The sequence below is a fragment of the Cucurbita maxima genome, unplaced genomic scaffold, assembly GCF_002738345.1.
Source record: "Cucurbita maxima cultivar Rimu unplaced genomic scaffold, Cmax_1.0 Cma_Scf00033, whole genome shotgun sequence".
NCBI classification, from domain to species: Eukaryota; Viridiplantae; Streptophyta; class Magnoliopsida; order Cucurbitales; family Cucurbitaceae; genus Cucurbita; species Cucurbita maxima.
The window spans coordinates 2,014,161-2,035,625 of NW_019272049.1; the positions used below are offsets into that span (position 1 = coordinate 2,014,161).

The following is a 21,465-nucleotide window of genomic DNA, read 5'->3' on the forward strand; positions in this document are numbered from 1 at the left end:
GGGTGGATTGCGAGATCCTACTTCGGTTGAAGAGGGGAATGAAGCATCCTTTATAAGGGCGTGAAACCTCTTCCAAGCATACGCATTTTAAAACCGTGAGGCTGACAACAATACATAACAGGCCGAAGCGGATAATATCTATTAACAGTGGGCTTGGGCTATTACAAATGGTATTAGAGCTATGCACTGAGTGATGTACCAGCAAGGACGCTGGGCCTTGAAAGGGGGTGGATTGTGAGATCCCAAATGTTGAAAAGGGGAACGAATCATCCTTACTCCCTCTCACTAGCTATCACGTTTTAAAGACCCTGAACGGAACCCAAAAAGAGAAAGCCCGAAAAGAACAATATCTACTTGGCTATTACAATCACGAGATTTAACCAACCTTTTTAGAAATAATGTCAACTACATCGATCATATGTGTGAATGTTTGATTAATCCACCACACTACCTAAATGGTGTGAAAGTTATCTTATTTATAATCAAGTGAATTACAAGGATATGGAAATAGTAATAAATGGAAATAACAATAAATGGAAAGATACCTATAATAATAAGGCAAATATTTATTTGCCTTATAATAAAATATCAAATATAGTATATATGGTAAACTATAATTTATTACTAAATATCCTTAACACCCCACCGCAAGCTAAGCGTCGGATTTAAACGAACGTGAAGCTTGAATCTGAAAAATTCAAAGAGGTTGAGAAACACTTTTCTTGAAGATGCTAACAACCCGGTTCTTGGCCATCGAAAATTGCAGAGGAATCGCCGCTCAGCGGCAATGCTGCCTTGGCTTCGGCGAGAATATGTCTAACCCATGAAGAGGGATTGTCGCTTAGCGACGATGCTGCCTTGGCTCTGGTGAGAATATTTCTAACCCCAAGAAGTAGAAGGGGAAACCTAGAGCAAGGGACAAAGACAATGTTGAAGCCGGAAGAGTCGCCACATTGGGCGAAGGAGCCAATTTTGGCGAGAAGGGCAGTCGGAAGAGTCGCCTCATCGGGCGAAGAAGCCAATTTTGGCAGGAAGGGCGGTGGCAACTTGGTTGGCGAATAGGCCAGTGCGGCACCCAGATTCCGAAGGTAAATCTCTGCAAAAGGTTGATAGGTTTAGGTTAGAGTTTATGTGAAGGATGAAGGTTGATTGGGAAGAAAATGAGAGAGACTATATTGGCCNAGGGGAAAACCGATTGGGTTGGAAAAGGTAAGGTTGTATGTACAGAGTATGACGAAAGGTGATTTGGAGGTCAATAGGGTGGAGCCAGAGTAATCAATCGGCTCCGCCTGCGGCAGCCATGAAGACTACCCCTGCGCCGTCAAAGCCAACAATGGTGGTGGAGAAGAAGATTAGAGGATTCAAAAGCCATTGAAAAGAAAGGATCGGGGTTGTTAAACCGAGAGGGCTCTGATACCATGTGAATGTTTGATTAATTCACCACACTACCTAAATGGTGTGAAAGTTATCTTATTTATAATCAAGTGAATTACAAGGATATGGAAATAGTAATAAATGGAAATAACAATAAATGGAAAGATACCTATAATAATAAGGCAAATATTTATTTGCCTTATAATAAAATATCAAATATAGTATATATGGTAAACTATAATTTATTACTAAATATCCTTAACAATATGGATCGAAAGATCGAGCTTGTGCCCATCTTTTTACACGTTAACGATTCAGCCCTTATTAACCTTTTATAAAGTCATTTTTTTTTTACAGATTATGCTTCTATGTTCTTCATAAATAGCTTAATAATTCTATCTACTATGCCTTCATTTGCATGATTGAGAAGGCAAAAGAGTTGTCTCTTCTGCCCTTTTTGTCTTCCTCCTCCTCTCTCCTTCAACTTCCAACCTCACTCCAAACAGCTTTGGCCTCTCATCTTCTTCTTCTTTCCTTGAACCATTCCCATACTTAGCCACCAAATCAAGAAGCTCTCTGCACTTCTCTTTCATGCTTGCAAGCTCTGAGCTTAAGGCCCCATTTTCCTTCTTCAACCTCTTGTTCTCATCCATTAGTGTATTGTATTGTGACGAAGATGAGTTTGAGGAGGAAGATCTCTGATCTTCATCGACCTCGTGTTGTACCTCGTGTTGTTGCTTGTTCGTCCATGCCTTTCGTCTTCGTATTTCACAAAGCTTTTCCTTTTCACCCTTTCGAAATTTGTCGTTGCAAAACTCCCACCTTGTTGTCGTCACCTTTCGAAACCCCTTCAATAAAAATTTAAACTTTGAGAGAACGATCGATCAGCTTATCAACTTATAAACCTTAAACCCTAAATGCTATAGTACTTTACTCTTATTCACTAGATTTACTATTTTGTCCTTAATCTTTCTTCTAAAATGGATTAAGTTCTTAATAAAACATATTAGTTAAAGGTAATTTTACAATAAATAAATAAATATAATTAAATTACATATAAGAATAATTAATTCAAATTGGTTTTGACCAAGTCAATCATTTGCAATTAAATGACACGTGGCATGTAAGGACCCTACTTTTTTATTTTTAAAAAACAATGGGTTGGTAAAAATAAAATAAAATTTTGGAAAATGGGTTTAGGTTTATAAAGTATTTAATAAAAATGGAAAATTAAATTTTTTCTTTCTTAATATTTAAAAGAATATATTATTTATTTAATTTTCATTATTTTTTAAAGTATCAAAATATAAATAAGTTTATAAAATTATAACCACTAGTTAGGATATCTATTCTATGACAACTCTAGAAATTACTAGACAAAAATTTATTTAAAATTTAAAAATTTATTAGAAGCTTTTAATGTATTAACTCATTAATCATTAAACACGATTAAAAGGATCAGAAATTAAACTTCTCGGGAAAATATTTTCTACAATTTTTCTTAATCTAAGATGATCGTTCTTCCTTTGTGGTCGTTCGGGTTTTGTCTATTCATATTTGTAATTCAACCCGAAAATTAGAGGAAAAAAATTTTAAAATAGGGTTTAAAAGAGTAAAAATAAATAAATAAATAAATAAAATAATACGTACGTATGTATTAAGCTGGCGAACAAAGCTAGAGAAATTGCAGTGTTTAAAGAGCTTCGGCAAAACATCCTTTGCGAACTCCGCCGTCTGCCAAACCACAAACGCCGTCCCCTCGCCGTTCCACGATATCACCTTGTCCGTCGCTGGATCCTCCACCACCGTATAAGTCTTCACCAGAAACGGCGGCGGCGTTGACTTTTTGATCATACTCTCTACCGTCCGCGGCGGCGACGGCAACCGCAACCCCTTCTGATCACCATTATTATTGCTCACTCCGGCCTCCATGAACACTCAAAACACCAAAATTCAACGCAAAGTGATGAGGAAATGAATGAAAGATTGGATTTTTAGAGACTTTAGAAGAAGAGAATTAATGGGTTTTTTTTTAAAAATTAAAAAATGGACCATTTCTATGTTTATAGTCAGAGATTGTTGGGTGATCCTGTAAATTAATTTATTTAAAAAATAATTAAATAAATAAAAATTTTAATAAATTTAATGATGTTTGAAAAAGATTGAATTTTGGTTGTTGGGGTAAAAGAGTATGGTTTTCTTGTAATGTGGTGTGGTTTGACTAACCATCTTTTGGTCAATGGAGTGAATGAGAGGTTTTGGGAAAATAAATATATTTTTTTTTAAGGTTAAACTATAGTTTTAGTGTTTGAATTTTGACGATAATCATATTTATTTAATTTGTTTGATTTATGAATTCTAGAATGTTTTGATTTGAAATGGAGCAGTTTTTTTCGCTCGGTAGGAAAAAATTATTTCTTGGCATTGGGGTGAGAAATGTCCCAACGAGATGGTTGGGAGCTGAATTTTGCGAAATCAGCGCGTTTTCGTTTGCATTCTAGTGCGGTTTTGAAACGGAGCGGTTTTTTCGCTTGGTAGCAAAAAAATTATTTCTTGGCATTGGAGTGGGGAATGCCCTCAACGAGATGGTTGGGAGTTGAATTTTGCGAAACCGACGAGTTTTCGCTTACGTTCTAGGACGGTTTTGAAATGGAGCTGTTTTTTCGCGAAAAAATTATTTAAATGTTAATGTAAGCGATATAATTTAATTAGTTAAAATATATACTCTCAATTAGAGATATTTACGGGGTGGGACAGAGACAAGAAAACTTTCCTAGTCCTGTCTCACCACCTATTTTATTCTCCATATCCGCAAAATTCTTTATTTATTTTTGGAAATTTCTTAGAGGTGTATATAATATAATATAAAATATGTTCTTCCAAAATAATTTTTTAAAATTTAAATTATAATATTACAACACAACCGTATTTGGTTTAAATATTATCAAGTCAACTTCTCCCTACCCAAAGTTATATACTGTGAACCGTTATTGTTACTCTCTTCCTTGCTTATATAACATCTCTTTCGAAAATCTCTCTCTACCTTCGTTTTCTACAATCTTCTCTTAAACCGAGGCTCGACGCTCGAGCATACGTCGCTTAGCCATAGGCAAGGTAAGAATGAATTGGCTTAGCTCACTTGTCGTTGGAAGGTGAGTGCCGCACAATTGCAAGTCTGCTGCCATCAAGAGTGCGATTGTGACAAATTAATTTGTTTATTAATATAGTCAAAAAGCAGAACTGTTGCATGTGTTAGAGCAGGTGGGGAATTAGGCGGAATAGGACTGGGAATATAATCCCGTTCCTGGACCCATTTATCTAACCGGAAAAAATTATTTCAATTCCTCTCTCATTCCCCTCCCCGTTCAAGGCGGTAAAATGGAAATCTCTACTCTCGACTAAGAAATTAAAAGTTTGAACGCTTCCTCTCTCACATATTGTTGAGCTTCAAAAATAATTTCTATTTAAATGATAAAGTGAGTAAAGCTGAACGGACTAATTCATATAATTTCATATTAGAAGTTCAAATCTCTACTCCTAAAGTTCGCTGTGTGAATATGATACGTTTGTTTAGAATAACATGATAAGGAATGACACAATGGAGTTGATAGCCACCTAGATAAAATATGGATGGCATGAAACGTATGCTACTCGTTGAATTAAATATAGTTTATGACATGTCGTGATTTTCAAGAGGACACTAATTTTGAAATTTCTATCATTGAGTCATAAAGACGAAAGTGAAAGTGCACCTTGTTGGTATTGATAGTAACTTTCAATTCTCTTAAGTCTCTCCAAGCCTTGTTGATAGTAACACAATGGAGTTGATACCCGTCATTTACTCAAGTGCAACATTAATGATAGAGACATTCAACATGGCGCTCAATGATCCTCTCCAAGCCTTGATTTGCCCATAGAAGTACCAAGGTGCATACACAGGTTGGCATGCATAAACGGTAGAACATGTGGTTTAATTCAATACAACTCTAAGTCGATCGACGGGTTTTGCTCGACCGAAATTAATTTTCTCTTCTCTATTTTCTTTTTTTTTTTTTTTTTTTTTTTTTTTTTTTAGTTGGGGGAGTTTGATGCTTCACTTTCTTTGATTACAACAACACAATTTCTTCACCTAATTTCATCTCTAGGAGAGAAAGTCAAGCGGTGGGTCAACACCTACCTTATAAAGATAATCTTGAACAAAATTTTTTATACTCTATTTCATAAACGTCACGTTATTTTAAAACTCGATCATGATGTGCTCGTAAGCTTGTCATCCAAGAATTTGCTCGATGATGCAAATGAGATAGGTAATTGTTCGGGGAGAATAACTTGTAGCCTTCTCAATTTGAATCATAGAATCGTACGTAAATTTTGGTACTATTCTCAACCAGCTTCTATCCATTTGAAGAGCCTTAGCTCATATCATCTACAAGAGTTTGATCTATCGTTAATTATCATAATCTAATAAGAAATTCTATCTATGCGATTGAAAGTTCAAGTTTCGAAATAAATAATATAAAAATGTTAAATTTGTTATAGTTAAAACGTTTTTTTTTTTAAGAAAATCATTGTAAATCACGTCATGTCGATCTTTCATACTGATTAGTTTAGAGATTAGAAGCCCTACACCGAGAGAATTGGTCTTTGGAAGAGTTGCATCGTTGTCGTGAGTGAAATTTTTTATTTATGTTTTTTTGTTGGATAATTGGGTTCAAATGTTCATTCCTATTCTGGAATAATTTATTGTCATCCTATTTAAATTTATGTCCTAAAATCCCGTACTTAATTATTTAATTTTTAATAATAATTTTGAGCAATAAATTTTAGGTTAGGGAGACGGGTTATTTATAGTTTAGTCAACTGTTATATAGTAAATGACATATAAAGTACATTGTCTGTATTCTTGTATTCTCTTGTTGTATATACTTGTAGTCATCAATACAAAACTTTATATATATATATATATATATATATATATATATATATATAATCCTCAGCCATTTGAAATTTTTTTTGTATTCTCTTACGGGATATACTTGTAGTCATCAATACAAAACTTTTAGCCAATATTCTCCTTGCATTTTCTCTATTTTGTTATTTGTGTTCATCTAGATTGAGGGTGTGTTGTTGTGCGATCCTAACAACAACTTACAAGGTATGCAGTGTATGAATGAGGTTTGATGCTTTATGTTGGCAATAGTATTGATTCGATCAATTTATAATTGTTATAAATGATTTGATCCAAATCTGTGACATCCCACATCGGTTGGGGAGGAGAACGAAACATTCTTTATAAGGGCGTGAAAACCTCTCTCTAGTAGACGCGTTTTAAAAATCTTGAGGGGAAGTTCGAAAGGGAAAGCCCAAAAAAGACAATATCGGCTAACGGTGAGCTTGAGTTGCTATAAACGCTTGAAAATTACTACATTCATGTTAGTACAAAAGCCACTTTGAAAATTACCAGTCGTGTTCATTAGTTCAACTCCTCAAACATTCCTCTATTTTGCGTGTATATAGAAAACACGGGAGACGATACACTTTCAACGTTCACACATGTATTACAAGGCCAAAGACGACCGAAGAGAATGTCGTCGTTATTCTTTTCATTTGAAAGAGAAGTATGACCTTCAACTTGTACTTCTTATGTATATATTGTTGTGATTTAGCATTTCTTTATTCGTTTCTTGGATTCGCATCTACGTGTATTCTCTCGTAGGTATGATGGTTTTGATCCCTTTATTCCCGCTAGTCTTGAGTGTGGGGACGGGGCAGGGGCTTCCTCTGTCATCACCATCCGACCTATCCAGTGAGTTCTCGTGGAGTGGGTCGTGGATTAATAATTATTATGGCAACCCAGATGAGGCATCATCTTCCCTACCTAACCTGGACCACATGCAGCTCAGCAAAATGTAGAGGGTGAGGGGAGTTCCGCCCCGGGGCTGACCCTATAGACGTGGAAATATGTTTCATGAGAAATTTATTGTACGAGATATTTTTTAAACTTTAGAGTATGTTGGTCTATTAGTTGGAAGAATCCGATAAAATATGACTCGTGTATTGGAGAGAAAAAAAATGAAATTTAGTCCCTATGATTTGATAAAATGACGATTTTAACCAATAATTAGAAGAATGAGAGATTTTTTTTTTATATAAAAAAATGTTAGAATTTAGTCCCTATAATTTGATAAATGATGATTTTAACCCATAGAAGAATCTGGTCAAATATAACTCGTGTGTACGGGGAGAAAAAATAAGAAAGAAAGTTGAAATTTAGTCCCTGTAATTTGATAAAATGACGATTTTAACTCAAAGTTTGAAAATTTTAGAATTTATTCCTTATAATTTTGATAAAATTAAAAGGGTAAGAATGGAATTTTAACATTTAAAATTACAATAATTAAATTCTAACTTTCTTAGGGACTATTGAGTAAATTTGTGAATTAAATGCATTTGGAGAAGCGTGTAACACACGCGCTAATGTGAAAAGGTGAAAAAAAAATGGTTCAGTTTTGACTAAAATAAATCGGATTTCAATTTGGTTTGGCCGCTGAACCCTTTCTCCACGTTACATAATTCTTTACCCGTTTTGCCCTTATGAAAAAATTAATTAATTAAATATTTTATTTAATAACAAAAAATAATAATAAGTTAAATTATAAATTTAACTTCAATTTATTTCATATTTTGGTTTGATATCATAATTTAGTTTTTATAGTTTAATCAATTTTTATAAGTGGTTGATAAGGAGGCTGGTGAATGTATATAAAATCCTATTTATTTAAAAAAAAATGGAATTTTAACCTCAAAATTTAGGGTTTATAAGTTGGATCGGGTCGAGTTATGACATTTTTTTAGACCTAATTTAATTGCTCGGGTTGTAAGCTTTTCTCAACCTGAATAACCCTTATTAAATAATGAACCCAACTCAATTCAAATTTGGGAGTGTTGAATGATACATCGTCTCCCTCGGTCGCATCATGGTATTTTTCTATATTGGTCCTCGAATTAGTGCCTCTTGATGGTCGCTGCTTTGCTTGTCTTGACGTGAAGGTCACAACCTACTCTCTTCATAGTATAATTGTGTCACTTTGCTTGAAACAATTTCACGTTTGGGGACCTATTGAGAATTTTCTAAAGAAATATGCGAGTGAGAATAAAATATATTGAAAGGCTCCGTGTTGATTGGTGGGATAGTTCTCACTCTTACAAATTGCTTGGAACAATCGATTTCCTGAGAATTTTCTTAGAAGGTATGTAAGTGAAAACAATGTATGCTAAAAGAATTCATGTTGATTTGTGGGATAGTGTTCACTCTTACAAGTTGCTTCAAATAATTCTATGTCGGGTAACTTCTTGAAGATTTACAAGCTGCTTGAAAATAATTCTATGTTGGGTGACCTCCCGAGCACTTACAAGCTGCTTCTCACTTCTATGCTAGGTGACCTCTTAAGTACTTACAAGCTGCTTGAACATAATTCTATGGTGGGTGACCTCCCGAGCACTTACAAGCTGCTTGAACATAATTCTATGGTGGGTGACCTCCCGAGCACTTACAAGCTGCTTGAACATAATTCTATGGTGGGTGACCTCCCAGCACTTACAAGCTGCTTCTCACTTCTATGCTAGGTGACCTCTCAAGTACTTACAAGCTGCTTGAACATAATTCTATGGTGGGTGACCTCCCGAGCACTTACAAGCTGCTTGGACATAATTCTATGCTGGGTGACCTCCTGAGCACTTACAAGCTGCTTGGACATAATTCTATGTTGAGTGACCTCCTAAGCACTTACAAGCTGCTTGGACATAATTCTATGCTGGGTGACCTCCCGAGCACTTACAAGCTGCTTGAAAATAATTATATGTTGGTTAACCTCCCGAGCACTTACAAATGACTTGAAAATAGTTCTATGTTGGATGACCTTTCGATATGCGTGAAAATAATTTTATGTTGGATGAACTCTTGATGTGCGTGAAAATAATTTTATGTTAGGTGACATCTCGATGTGCGTGAAAATAATTTTATGTTAGGTGACCTCCCGATGACTAGCAAGCTAGTTGAAAATAATTCTATGTACGGTGACCTCCAAGAGCTAGTACCGGTTCATGGTGTGGATAGTCCTTACGTCTAGAAGCGAGAACCGATCCAAAGTCTAGGCATAGAGTGCTACCTTTTATTATTATTATTTTCTCTAATAGTCCCATTTTATTGAAGTCCACGTGGAGAATCTGAAATCCAATATAAGCATAACGGAAGCGAGTTCCGGATAAAACATAGAGCGCGTGTGTCACAATCCCCAAGAAAGCTGTCTGTAATCTGTATCGTTTTTAACTCCGAGTGCTTCCTTTTGTATGGTCTCAAACTCAGATGGCTGCTTCTCTCCAGATAGGAATCGGCCCCTCCGTTTCCTCCCACCACATCTCCGCCATGGCCGCCCTCTCCAATGCTCTTCCTCCGCCTCCTCATCGCCTCATCCTCCTCCGCTCTCCTTCCTCTCGTCGCCGCTCCTCCTTCCGCTCTCCTCCTTCTCGTCCTCTTCTTCGCCCTCGCGCCTCTTCCGATGACATCTCCACCTCTCCAGGTCCTGTCCATTTTTGCTCCTCTCTGTCTCTGTCTCTATCTCTATCTCTGTTAATGTATGTATTTATGCCGTGTTTTTAAGTGTGTAACTGTGTTTTCATCTGTTGAATTGGATGTGTGACTGTGTTTAGGGGTCAAGCTGAAGGTTTGTGCGGCTTCTCTAGACTTTTCGTTGTTTTGAGGAATTTCGAGATTGGAAATTGATTTTGATGTTGATGTTTCCTATGTGAAATCCTACGATTTTTCTTGCGTTTTGGATATATAATCAATGCGCATGTTTTTATTAGCGTAGTCTTTGAACTTTTATCTTTTGGAGGTTGTGCGTTTTTGTAAAGTCTGCTGCAGTAAAGCTTTGTGATCTGAATATCTCGTCTTCATTTTCTGTCGTTTTGATGAGAATCGAGCTACAGCTTGTTCTAATACTCGAATATAACGTTGAAACAACGAGAATTTTAATTCATCAAGTTTAAATTGTTAATTTATTAATTTAAAAAGTTTTTTTGAATTTTTTGTTTTCACAATTTTTTCAAGAAATATCCATTGACATTGACATCGATATTTTATCGAAATTGCTATAAAAATATTGAGACCTCAACATTTTAAATCTTGTAGTAAAGTTTTTTAGCACTTTAATTTTGATGCTTAATTTTTCTGATGTGAAATCCATGGTCTCCATTTTCCACGTGACTACGATTTTTCTTACCTTTTCTAGTTTTCTAATGTTCGGAAATATAATCATTAAGCATGTTTTTTTTTTTTTTTTTTTTAAGTAGGATCCTTGATAATAATAACTCACTAGGGCCGGATCATTTCACTATGGCGTTTTATCCAGATAACTTTGAATGTGAGGGAGGACTTAGGAAATGTTTTCAGTGAGTTTAACCAGGTATGAATTATAGACACTGCTATGAATGAGATTTATGTTTGTCTGATCCCAAAAAAGAAAAGCTTTCGAAGTCGAATACTATAGAGAGAGACTCAGGAAAATGCTCCCAAGTACTAATTTGAACGGCCAAAGAGCTTTTACTGTGGGTAGGCAAATTTTAGAATAAGTTTTGATTGCAAGTGAAGCCATTGAGGATTATAGAGTGAGGAAGAAAGAAGGGGTGATTATGAATGTAGATTTTAAGAAACACGTGGGCTGGGGCTTCCCGGATAGAGTTTTGTGCAAAAAAGTTTTTGGTTTAAATGGAGAGCATGGAGTTAGAATTGTGTTTGGTCAGCTAACGTCACCATATTGGTCAATGGCAAACCAAGGGGGAAAATATTTGCAGAGTCTTAGGCAAGGCGATCTTATTTTGCTCTTTCTGTTTCATCTGATGTTGGACGTTCTTAGCGGATTGGTGTATGCTGGTGTGGAGAAAGGTGTGGTGGAGGGCCTTCTGGTGGGTTATGATGGAATTCAGTTGTTGCGTCATCAATTTGCTGACGACACTCTCTTTTTCTATTATGAAAAGGAGAACTCCTTTAGGAATCTTAATGAATTTTTGTTTTTCTTTCAACCTATATTAAGTTTAAGAATAAATCGTTGGAAAAACACCATTTTTGAAGTAAGTGTGAGCCTGCAAACTCAAGCTATTGGGCCTCTTTGGTGGGTGCGAAGTTAGTCAGTTTCCTGTTGCTTATCTTGGTCTTTCTCTAGGTGATAATCTAAGATCTATGTGCTTTTGGATTTTGGTGGTGGAGAAAATTCAGAAAAGGTTGTTGTGGAAAAAAGGTTTTCTTCTACCAAAAGGGAAGATTGGCCTTAATTCAGTTGGTTGGTGTTGAGTGGAATCCTGTTATACTTCCTTTCCTTATTTAACATGTCCGTAATATCAAGTGTTTGATGTTTGAGGAGGTGCTCTTCAACCCTTCTTTCCATTACAAAGAAAGGAACCTTTAGCAGCTTTGCTTTTTTGCCATGTTGTGGGGTGTTTGGTTTGAGAGAAACTTTAGAATTTTTTTGTGGGGTGGAGAGGTCGGGGTGGATTTTTTTTGGATTTGATTAGGATTTTTCCTTTTTTATGAGTATTTGTAAATAATTATTTTTGTAATTATCAGCTTACCCTTATTCTTTGGACTAGGACTCCTTTTTGAAATTGGGCATGAAGGTGTTTGTTTTCTTGGGCTTGTTTTTTGTATGCCGTTGTATATTTTTTCATCAATCTCAATGGAAGCTTGGTTTCTTATAAAAAAAATAAATAAAAGTGGAAATGTGATTCTTTACACGATTTTGAACTGATAATAGGCATTTCTCCCTTTGTACCTCATGATCAATATGTCCTCTTGTTCCTTGGACAATATCTAGGCTGATGCATGTAATGTAGTTGGATAAGTTCCTTCCAAGCTGAAAGGAGCTGTTGTTCTAGAAATAATTGTTTCTCATTTATTTTATTTATCCCAACGATTCTAGTCGAGGTGCACACAAGCTGACTCTGACACTCACGCATGTCGAAGTTATTTCACTCATCCCAACATTTCATTTAGCTTTCCTCTTCACAGTTGTAATGTAGACATTGTAGTTGTAATTTATTTGGTTGACATATAAACTTAATGACCACATATGATTTTGCAATTCTATATACTTTTTTGGCTGAGAACTTTGCAAGGTTTTCTTCTATCCTTTTGCATGATATAGTTACCTTCATGTAATGAAAAAAATTGGCTTTTAATATGTGGAAATGCTAGGTATAAGTTTTTATTTATTTTCATTTATGTGTAAAAAGTTGTAATTTTGATGTGTACTTGCCATACGATAATGAGAATGATCATGTGTTCTTTATAACAGGAGTTGAGAATCTGGTAATCATAGGTTCTGGTCCTGCTGGACATACTGCAGCCATATATGCAGCTCGGGCAAATTTAAAACCTGTAGTGTTTGAGGGTTTCCAAGCAGGTGGTGTTCCTGGAGGACAGTTAATGACTACTACAGAAGTGGAGAATTTTCCTGGCTTTCCTGATGGAATTACTGGTCCAGATCTGATGGATAGGTAAAGTAATATGAAGTATGGGAAATTCTTTGGTTCTTCTTGCTTTCTACACAATGGAAGAGACATTAAGGATCCATGGGAAGAGATTTTATTGGTTATAATCTTGGTATTATATTGGACAGGATGCGGAAGCAAGCTGAGCGATGGGGAGCTGAATTATTTCAGGAAGATGTGGAGTCTATTGATTTGAAGAATAGACCATTTACTGTACAAAGTAGTGAACGCAAGGTAATGGATTATTTTCTATCAAAATGTATGAATAAACTCTGGATTCTTGACTTCCTCTTCAAGAGCTTTTATGTTTATGTATAATCATCAGTTCATACTGTGCTAGTACTTTTCCTGAACATTTTTCTTTTGTTACCTAAGAATCAAAGAATAATTTGGACTTCAGCCTTTTCCCTGTTTTGATGCATTTCATTATTTATTTCCTGTTTATGCCTATAACCAATTCAGTTAATCCGTGTTGGTGTTTAATAAATACACGTTGCTTCTTTTCTTCCTGATTTTCTTCTTTGGCTTTTCCTCAAACGTTCCAGGTTAAGTGCCATAGTATAATATATGCAACAGGAGCGACAGCAAGACGACTTAGGTTACCTCGTGAAGATGAATTTTGGAGTAGGGGAATTAGTGCTTGTGCGATTTGTGATGGAGCATCACCCTTGTTTAAAGGGCAAGTACTTGCTGTTGTTGGAGGAGGTGATACAGCAACAGAGGAAGCCTTGTACCTGACTAAATATGCTCGTCATGTTCATTTACTTGTGCGCAAGGATCAACTCAGGGCTTCTAAAGCAATGCAAGATAGGTATGCATTCAATATTTTGGCAATGAATCATTTTTATTTTGTAGTAGTTGGTTAGATATCTTGTAAATACCATGTACTTTTAGGGTAAGAATGTCTTATCTTCCGACCTTTGCTGTGTGTCTGTCTTTTTAAATAGGAATATAATAACGTGTTTCTGGGAAGAGAAACCTTTCGTTTGGAAACTATTATGGGGTTTCCTGCTATCTACTTTATGCTAGTGAATTGTAGTGACTGCTGACTTTAAAGTTTAAACTATCCAAATTGGCTTACCAACTTCTATGGCCTGTGTCGTGTTATATCCTTTTAATAAATATTTGTTGTCTTAAAAATTTAGGTATGAATTACAAGTTTAGTTTTTCAACTTTCAAATGTGTTTATTTAGTCTCTAAAATTTTAAAAATTTTTAATAGCTTTTTGAACTTTTTGTGTCTTATTAACCCTCGACCAATTTTAAAGTTTCAAATTTTCTTAAATTCATGGATATATTAGACACAAAATTTAAAATTTAAGGTCCCATCGGACAAATATTCAATGTCTAACTAATAGATTGGTTAATTTTTTAAAAATTTAATATGACAAACTTTTTAAACACACAATTAAAAGGAAGGACCTATTAGGTACTTTTAGAGCTCAATGATCTATTGGATGCAAACTTGTCTACTGTCTGTACTTTTAGTTTAATCAAAATTCAAAAGCAAGCTTATTCCTATTTGGAGGACGACATCATTTTTTTTTTTTTCGAAAGGAAAGGAAACAAAACTTTCATTAATTCTAAATACAAGCTCTACAAAGGAGAAATAGCAAAGAAAGAAATAAAAAAGAGGTAATAAATAATGTAACCAATACAAAACAGAATGATCAAGTAAAAATGAAAACTTCCCAATTGAAGCAAATATCTTGAAGAGAAAATGCTTGACAATGGTTGGATAGAGAACAACAACGGGATGTTTTAAGCTTGGCCGTCTCAAAACATGCCAACCAATTTCTTTCCTTATTTTAAAAAATCCTCAGATTCTGCTCCCATTGAAGTTTGGGGATAACAGCTATAGAAGCATTGACCCACAAAAGATAAGGTCTAGAAGGAAGGCAAGGCACGGAGAGTAGGTGAGTAGAATTGCACTTAGAGTTGTTGTGGAAAACCTATTGAATTCTGAATGTGTCAAAAAACTTGTGCCAGCAAGATAAGGCAAAAGAACAATCAGAGAATAAGTGATTAATGTTTCTGAGTCCGAGCAACATAGAGGACACCAAGAAAGCAATAAAGTAGTTGAATGGATCTTCAGTTGTAATACTTACGAGGAATTCAAACAACTATTATAATCCATATTAGAATATTAATCCTCTTAGGACATTTGGATTTCTATAATGGAATAAAGTAGACAATGACATGTTTGTTATTTGCAGAACTGGTTTGTATTGTTTTCTTTTATTTCTTCTATATGTTCATTTGGCGATATCGAAACAATCTATCGTGTGCATTAGAATAGGTGACTTTTTGAGTTATGGGAAATCCTACAGTACGGTCTATTAAGTGATTGGATATGCGAGAAGAAGGAAATCAAAACTTCAATTTACCAACCTAGTGTAGAGTCTTTTGAGAATAGTGAAAGACTTGAAAACTCGGTAGGCTGGATAAATTTTAGAGTGTCTTTAAAACGTAATTTTTCATTCCTCTTCTCAGTTGTGTAACAATAATTTCATGCTTTTCTAGGCTCATTGTTCTATATAAATTATGCTCGTAATAGTCGCCTTGTACTTGGCTCTACAGCCTTTTGTACTGACTCCCAACTGTCTCTAGGTTTAATAAACAATTTGTATGTGAGTTTTCAACTCCCTGAATGTTTGTTTAACAGGTTGATTATCACGAATGTTTCAGAGTGTTCAACTGTCCAAATGTTACCTTGCACTTTAACACGGAAGCTGTGGACATTGTTAGCAATACAAAAGGGCAAATGTCTGGCATTTTAGTTCGAAAAGTTGATTCTGGGGAAGAATCAGTGCTTGAGGCAAAGGGTTTATTTTATGGAATAGGTCATTCACCAAACAGCCAGTTATTGAAAGGCCAGGTTGAGCTAGATAGCTCTGGGTATGTGTTAGTGCAGGATGGTACTGCGAAAACTTCTGTCGAAGGTGTATTTGCCGCTGGAGATGTGCAGGTATTTTCCTTCTGAAAGTGAATTCTTGATTATTGCTATCGCTCATACCAGTGCAGGTTCTTTAAGACTCTTGTTTGCATCAGAATTGTCTCCTGAGGCATATTATATGGGTATTTTCATGTTTATTACAGTTAAAAACAGATGTAGCCTTACCAAGCATGATAGTCGAAGTAAAAGTTCAATTTATTTTGAACGTGAAACGAACTATCCATTGAAAAATGGAAGGAAACAAGAAAAGTTGATAATTAATTTAACCTTTTCACAAAATAGAATTAATTCTTTTCAGTTTTGAGATCCACATATAACTCTTGCTTTAATAAACTATGTGGATTTTTCATTCTATATCTGATCAATTCACCATTTCTGCAATTAAAGCAATATGGCTTATGACATAGTCTTTTAGGAGAATGAATGTCCCACTTTTCTTATGTTTCGAGGGTAACTCGTAACTTCTCCAGGTAGTAGATTTGCATGCTCTTGGAAAATATTAGTTTTAGCATCTTTCCATCGTAATGTATTAGTGTGCATCAACTTCTGATGTTTGAAAATCAACTAAATCAAGGAACTATGTTGGCAAATTGAGCATGTCCATATGGTGTGATCATGATGTGACAGAGGCACAAAAACTGTTCTCTAGTCAAATTCATTATCTAATTTCTATCGATCTTTTTTTCTTGGAAAAATGAGATTGACATGATTTGTATCATCTTTTGATTTTGTTTCTTTGTAATTTCTCAGGATCATGAATGGAGGCAAGCTATTACAGCTGCTGGATCTGGATGCATTGCTGCTTTATCAGTTGAGCGCTATCTTGTGAGCGAGAATCTTCTTATTGAGTTCCACCAGGTATTGAAACCCTATTGAAGTTGGTTGGTTGACTGATTTTTTCTCTTTTGGAGTAAGAATTACTGAGTTGTGGGAAGAGACTTAGGATTTTTTTTTTTTTTTTTTTTTTTTTTTTTTTTTTTTTTTTTTTTTTTTTTTTTTTTTTTTTTTTTTTTTTTTTTTTTTTTTTTTTTTTTTTTTTTTTTTTTTTTTTTTTTTTTTTTTTTTTTTTTTTTTTTTGATTTGAAGTCGAACCTTGGTTTTTTTCGGCATTTTCAACCATAATATTTGTTTGTTGAGCTTTGAGTGACTTAACATGTGACAAAGTCCTGTTCTTGTTTTTGTGTATATTGAGCAACTCATTTTGTGCTGCAGGTTTACCACAAGTAGTGTATTGACCCTAAAGTAATCCTTTATGTATTTGCTTTTGCAGCCCCAAACTGAAGAGGTTAAGAAGGAACCGACAGACCGGGATGTTCAAGAAGGTTTTGATATCACACTTACAAAGCATAAAGGCCAGGTATGTATTATTCTCATTATGTTTCAAATTTTGTGATATATCATTTTATTCTTCTACAGTTGAGGCTTTCAAAATGTTATTTGTCATTAACTAATTTTTTTTTTAATATCTTCTACATCTCTGCTCCACAGTATGCTCTTCGGAAACTATACCACGAAAGCTCCAGGCTTATATGTGTACTATATACGTCACCAACGTGTGGCCCATGTAGGACTCTGAAGCCAATTCTCAGCAAGGTAGAAAATGTCAAGTTGTTCATTGGCTTAAGTGTAGGATCAATCCATCCAGCTCGCATTATTATTTCAGGGACTGTTACAGAAAATGTTGAATTTGTTCATTTTTGTGCTTTAGGATCAATTAAAATACATAAATTTTCTGGTTGTCATGGATATGATCATCTACATAATTTCACAATTTCACGTTCTAAGATAATCGAAGTTGTAGGGTCATGCGATTGTTACATGAGATTGGTCAAGGTGGGCATAAGCGAGCCTGAATACATATAGATGTCAGAGAAGAAAGAGAGAGAAACATTGATGATCTTGCTTTTAAGAATGTTCAGTGTAGTTTGTTTCCACAAAATTATTTTAAAAATTTTGGGATTATACATGAGAAGCTTGTGGTTGTAGGTAAAAATCTTCCCATAAAGTTGAAGGATCTTGTTTAAAAATCTTCTTCATTGAACAGTGTCACGGCTATGTTGGTTAGCTTGGTTTTAAAATTTTGAAAAATTAGTATCTTTTTTTGTACTTAAAATTAAAGCAATAGGTTGAATGAGCAGCCATTTAATGAAAAGAGCTGATTACACATCTAACAGAAATAAACAAAAGTGGTCTGTAATGATTTTATAGGCGTATATGTGCAGTTGATAAACTGCTGATTATTTATTTCGACATGCTTGACGACAGATTACACTGTTATCTGTTATATTCTTCTGATGATGTTGTTAATGAAGAACATTGATGCTTACTAGCCTTCTGACTGTAATCTTCCAGGTGATAGATGAATTTGATCAAAATGTTCATTTTGTTGAAATTGATATTGAGGAAGACCAAGAAATAGCAGAAGCAGCTGGGATTATGGGTACTCCATGCGTGCAGTTCTTCAAAAATAAGGAGATGATCAGGTCTGTTCTGCATTTTTTTTAATGTCATATTTGATGCATAAATGCACCCACTTTACGATGAGCTCCACGTGGATTTACATTGCCTTTCTCATGATCATTTCTGACTTTAGAATGAAATCATATTTTCTGCCACTTTTAGATTTTAGTGCCCTAGAATTTATTGTCCACACTCCATGTCTATTTAGCGTGCCTATTGCACATCTTTGTTCATCCTCTAGATGTGAGACATCTCTGTTTCTTTTGGTTTAGATTTTCACTTCCTGAATTTGACATCTTAAGCCTAGTTTTCGAATTAGGAATCTGGTTAGATCTCATAAACATATTTTGAAAGTAAATTACGAATAAAAATATTAATAAAGAAAAACATAAATTAAGCGATCTTATGAAATAGGAAACCGAACAGAAGTCTGTCCGGTACCCCTTTGATTGGTTGAATTAAAAGTAAGTTTATAAACACTACTTCAACGTAGGTATGTTTTTTATATTTAGTTCTAAAAAATTGATTCAAAATCTAGAAAAGTATACACAACAATTTAGAACAAGATCTAAGCTTCTTAGTGATATTATGGAAAGATACAAAAATTTCCGAAGGAAACAAACTCGTAGAAGAGGAGGTACAAGAAAAGAAAAAAAAATGAAAATTCAAAATGCTAACGAGTGATAATGAAAGCCTCTCAAATCATTACAACTAAAAATAGTAGCGTTTGAAAACTTTTTTGTTTTTTAGCTAAGACTTCAAAGATATTTAAAAAAAAATATACCAAAGAAATTATGAGGCAAGAATAATTTATAAGAACAGAAAATAAAAAACAAAATCAATATCAAATAGGGCCTAAATGATTGAACAAACAAGGTTCTATCTAATACATTCGTAACTTTGTGGGATTCAAGAACATTATAACAAAAAGAGAGGGAATTTCTATACCATATATTAAATTTAGAAATTTCTCATGGGGTGCTTGGCATGGAAGTTTTTCTGGTGTAGCTCTCACCAATATTCTGTACAATGGTTCTCTTATGTAGGAATATATCTGGAGTCAAAATGAAGAGCGAGTACAGAGAGTTTATTGAGTCAAACATATGAGGTTGCCATTGATCTTCTGCCTTCAATTTTGTTTCATTTGTACTAATAAGCCAAGTGGGAAAATGCTTTAAAAGTTTTACCTTGTAGATTTTCGTTACAGATTTGAGAAAAAAAAAAAAAATGCAAAACTTCTCATCTACAGAACAGGCATTCATTTGAGGGGATGACTCCTTCCTGTGGTTCGTCCTCAAATTCCTTGGTTGTAGTTTCTGGATGAAAAAGGTTCGATTCCTTCCATAATACATCATAATTTAATTCTTCGTTTTGGCTTGATGATGACTATGATGAATGATGACTATGATGAAAAAGGTTCGAGTCTTATATACATCTTTGTTCTTTATTTTTCGTTCTTTCTTTTCTAAGAAGTAAAAATTTCACAGTTTTTCAAGTTTCATTTATTTGTTGATACTTGACAAGGCTCGAGTGTGAATAGAAATATCGTATTTGGTTTCGTTTATTGTTAGTCACATCAACATTATTTTTTTAGAAGGATTTGGAGTTGACCACATAAAAAAAAAAAACTATAATTTAATCATAGTGTGAATAAAGAAATCATTTTACTCGTAGTACTAGATTTTTTCGGAGGAGAACGAGTATAGTGCTGTAGGGATGGATAAGTAAAGTTTTAAAGCGTCTTTGGTAGGCTTTATTAAGAAACTTTTAATTTGGTATCAAATCGAGTTTGAAAATCATTCTATGAATGGCTAGGAGTGGTATTTGTTTCGTGATTTAAACAAGTATATATTGGATAAGTATGAGTTTATATAATTTGTTTTGGTTATCTAAAGAAACAAGTACAGAGAAAATGAGTTTGTGCAATGTGTTTGATTTATGAATTATGAAGGTTAGTGTATAGTATAGAATAGATAATGAATTGTTTGTAAGCTCGACTTCATGGAATCAACAAACCTGTTGTTAGGAATAAGCAAATGCACCTGCCATATTATTTGATTTTAGTTAGAGAGTTCGAATTTTAAAACGTGTCTACTAGGGAGAGATTTCCACACCCTTACAAGGAATATTTCGATCATCTCTCTACTCGTGGGGTTTCACATATTCACTCTTACAAGGTATGCTTGACAAGTGTGAACTCCACGATTTTTTTTTGGAAAATTTGGACTCTCCCAGTAGAGGAAAATGTAAAGGTAACCTCTAAAGAAGTTGAGTGACACAATTGCACTCTTGCGATAGCGGGATAACGATTGTGTGATACTTGTTCTAACCAAGCAAACAAGTCATTTGTGAGAAATTCGGATGTCGCAGACAACGTCGACGTATGTTCGAGCCTTGAGTCACGTTGCGAGAAAAAGTTTAGAAAACGTGAGCGAAGAATTACATTTGAAATCGATTTGAAGAATCGAAGAAAGTAATGTTAGTCATAACATAAAGAAATATCATGACTTAAATAACATATAACTTAGAGTAGAAGAAGTGACAACTAGTCATATCCTCCTATAGTATATTTTGAGGCATTTTAGCCTTGGCGGGTGTAGAAATGGTTTTGGTGAATGCTCATATGCCCCTTGTATTGACCCAACGTGAAATGGTAAAGGTCTATCTAAAATGAAGGTATGTAAAAGAGGCTTGGAACGCGCATGCAATCATGGGCAACACTGGACTAGTAAGATCGGGACATCTGTCATGTAGCCATATGCAACACGCCTTGCACAAGCATGACCGTGACATCCTAGCCCACTTAATTGGTTGATGTATCTGTCAACCGACTCGGACAAGCAAGATCAGGACATTTGTCATGCGGCCATAGGAAACACACCTTGGATAAGCATGACCATGATATCCTCCCCATTCAATTGGTTGACGTCTCCATCAACCCACTCTTTACAACTCGGTGTTGTAGATTGAGGCTGACTTTAAAAGTCTCTTTGATGCGCTTCCAGCTGATTTCAGTGTTGTAGAGTCTCTTCCAATTTGTAAGGAACTGTTGAAACTACTTCTTAGTTCGTTGACTCTTTGCGTCTCTTCAGTCGAAGTTTCTCCTAATTCTTTTGCTTGGGGATTCTTCTA

At 34.9% G+C, this 21,465-nt stretch overlaps 2 protein-coding genes across 2 annotated transcripts; one reads left to right on the forward strand and one right to left on the reverse strand.

The window, feature by feature from the left end:
* Positions 1–317: 317 nt before the first annotated feature.
* Positions 318–3,404, reverse strand: LOC111467268 (heat stress transcription factor B-3). Its single transcript, XM_023112126.1, has 3 exons — positions 3,025–3,404; positions 1,643–2,222; positions 318–420 (listed from the first exon to the last, which is right to left on the reverse strand). Exons 1-2 carry the CDS (start codon positions 3,304–3,306, stop codon positions 1,785–1,787), a joined length of 720 nt encoding a protein of 239 aa, XP_022967894.1. The 5' UTR covers positions 3,307–3,404; the 3' UTR covers positions 318–420; positions 1,643–1,784.
* Positions 3,405–9,713: 6,309 nt separating this feature from the next.
* Positions 9,714–19,706, forward strand: LOC111467192 (NADPH-dependent thioredoxin reductase 3-like). The gene is made up of 10 exons (XM_023112008.1): positions 9,714–9,953; positions 12,723–12,924; positions 13,047–13,152; positions 13,464–13,729; positions 15,606–15,885; positions 16,624–16,731; positions 17,144–17,230; positions 17,362–17,466; positions 18,226–18,356; positions 19,380–19,706. Exons 1-10 carry the CDS (start codon positions 9,740–9,742, stop codon positions 19,438–19,440), a joined length of 1,560 nt encoding a protein of 519 aa, XP_022967776.1. The 5' UTR covers positions 9,714–9,739; the 3' UTR covers positions 19,441–19,706.
* Positions 19,707–21,465: the final 1,759 nt, after the last annotated feature.

What these genes read in the sequence shown, in the direction of transcription:
- LOC111467268 (XM_023112126.1), bottom strand. Translation starts at nt 3,306, where the DNA reads ATGGAGGCCGGAGTGAGCAATAATAATGGTGATCAGAAGGGGTTGCGG. An exon ending in TTCGCCAGCTTAATACATAC is followed by an intron (nt 2,223 to 3,024) that starts GTACGTATTATT and finishes TTTTTATTGAAG; the next exon opens with GGGTTTCGAAAGGTGACGAC.
- LOC111467192 (XM_023112008.1), top strand. Translation starts at nt 9,740, where the DNA reads ATGGCTGCTTCTCTCCAGATAGGAATCGGCCCCTCCGTTTCCTCCCAC. An exon ending in TTGCCGCTGGAGATGTGCAG is followed by an intron (nt 15,886 to 16,623) that starts GTATTTTCCTTC and finishes GTAATTTCTCAG; the next exon opens with GATCATGAATGGAGGCAAGC. An exon ending in TTCTTATTGAGTTCCACCAG is followed by an intron (nt 16,732 to 17,143) that starts GTATTGAAACCC and finishes TTGCTTTTGCAG; the next exon opens with CCCCAAACTGAAGAGGTTAA.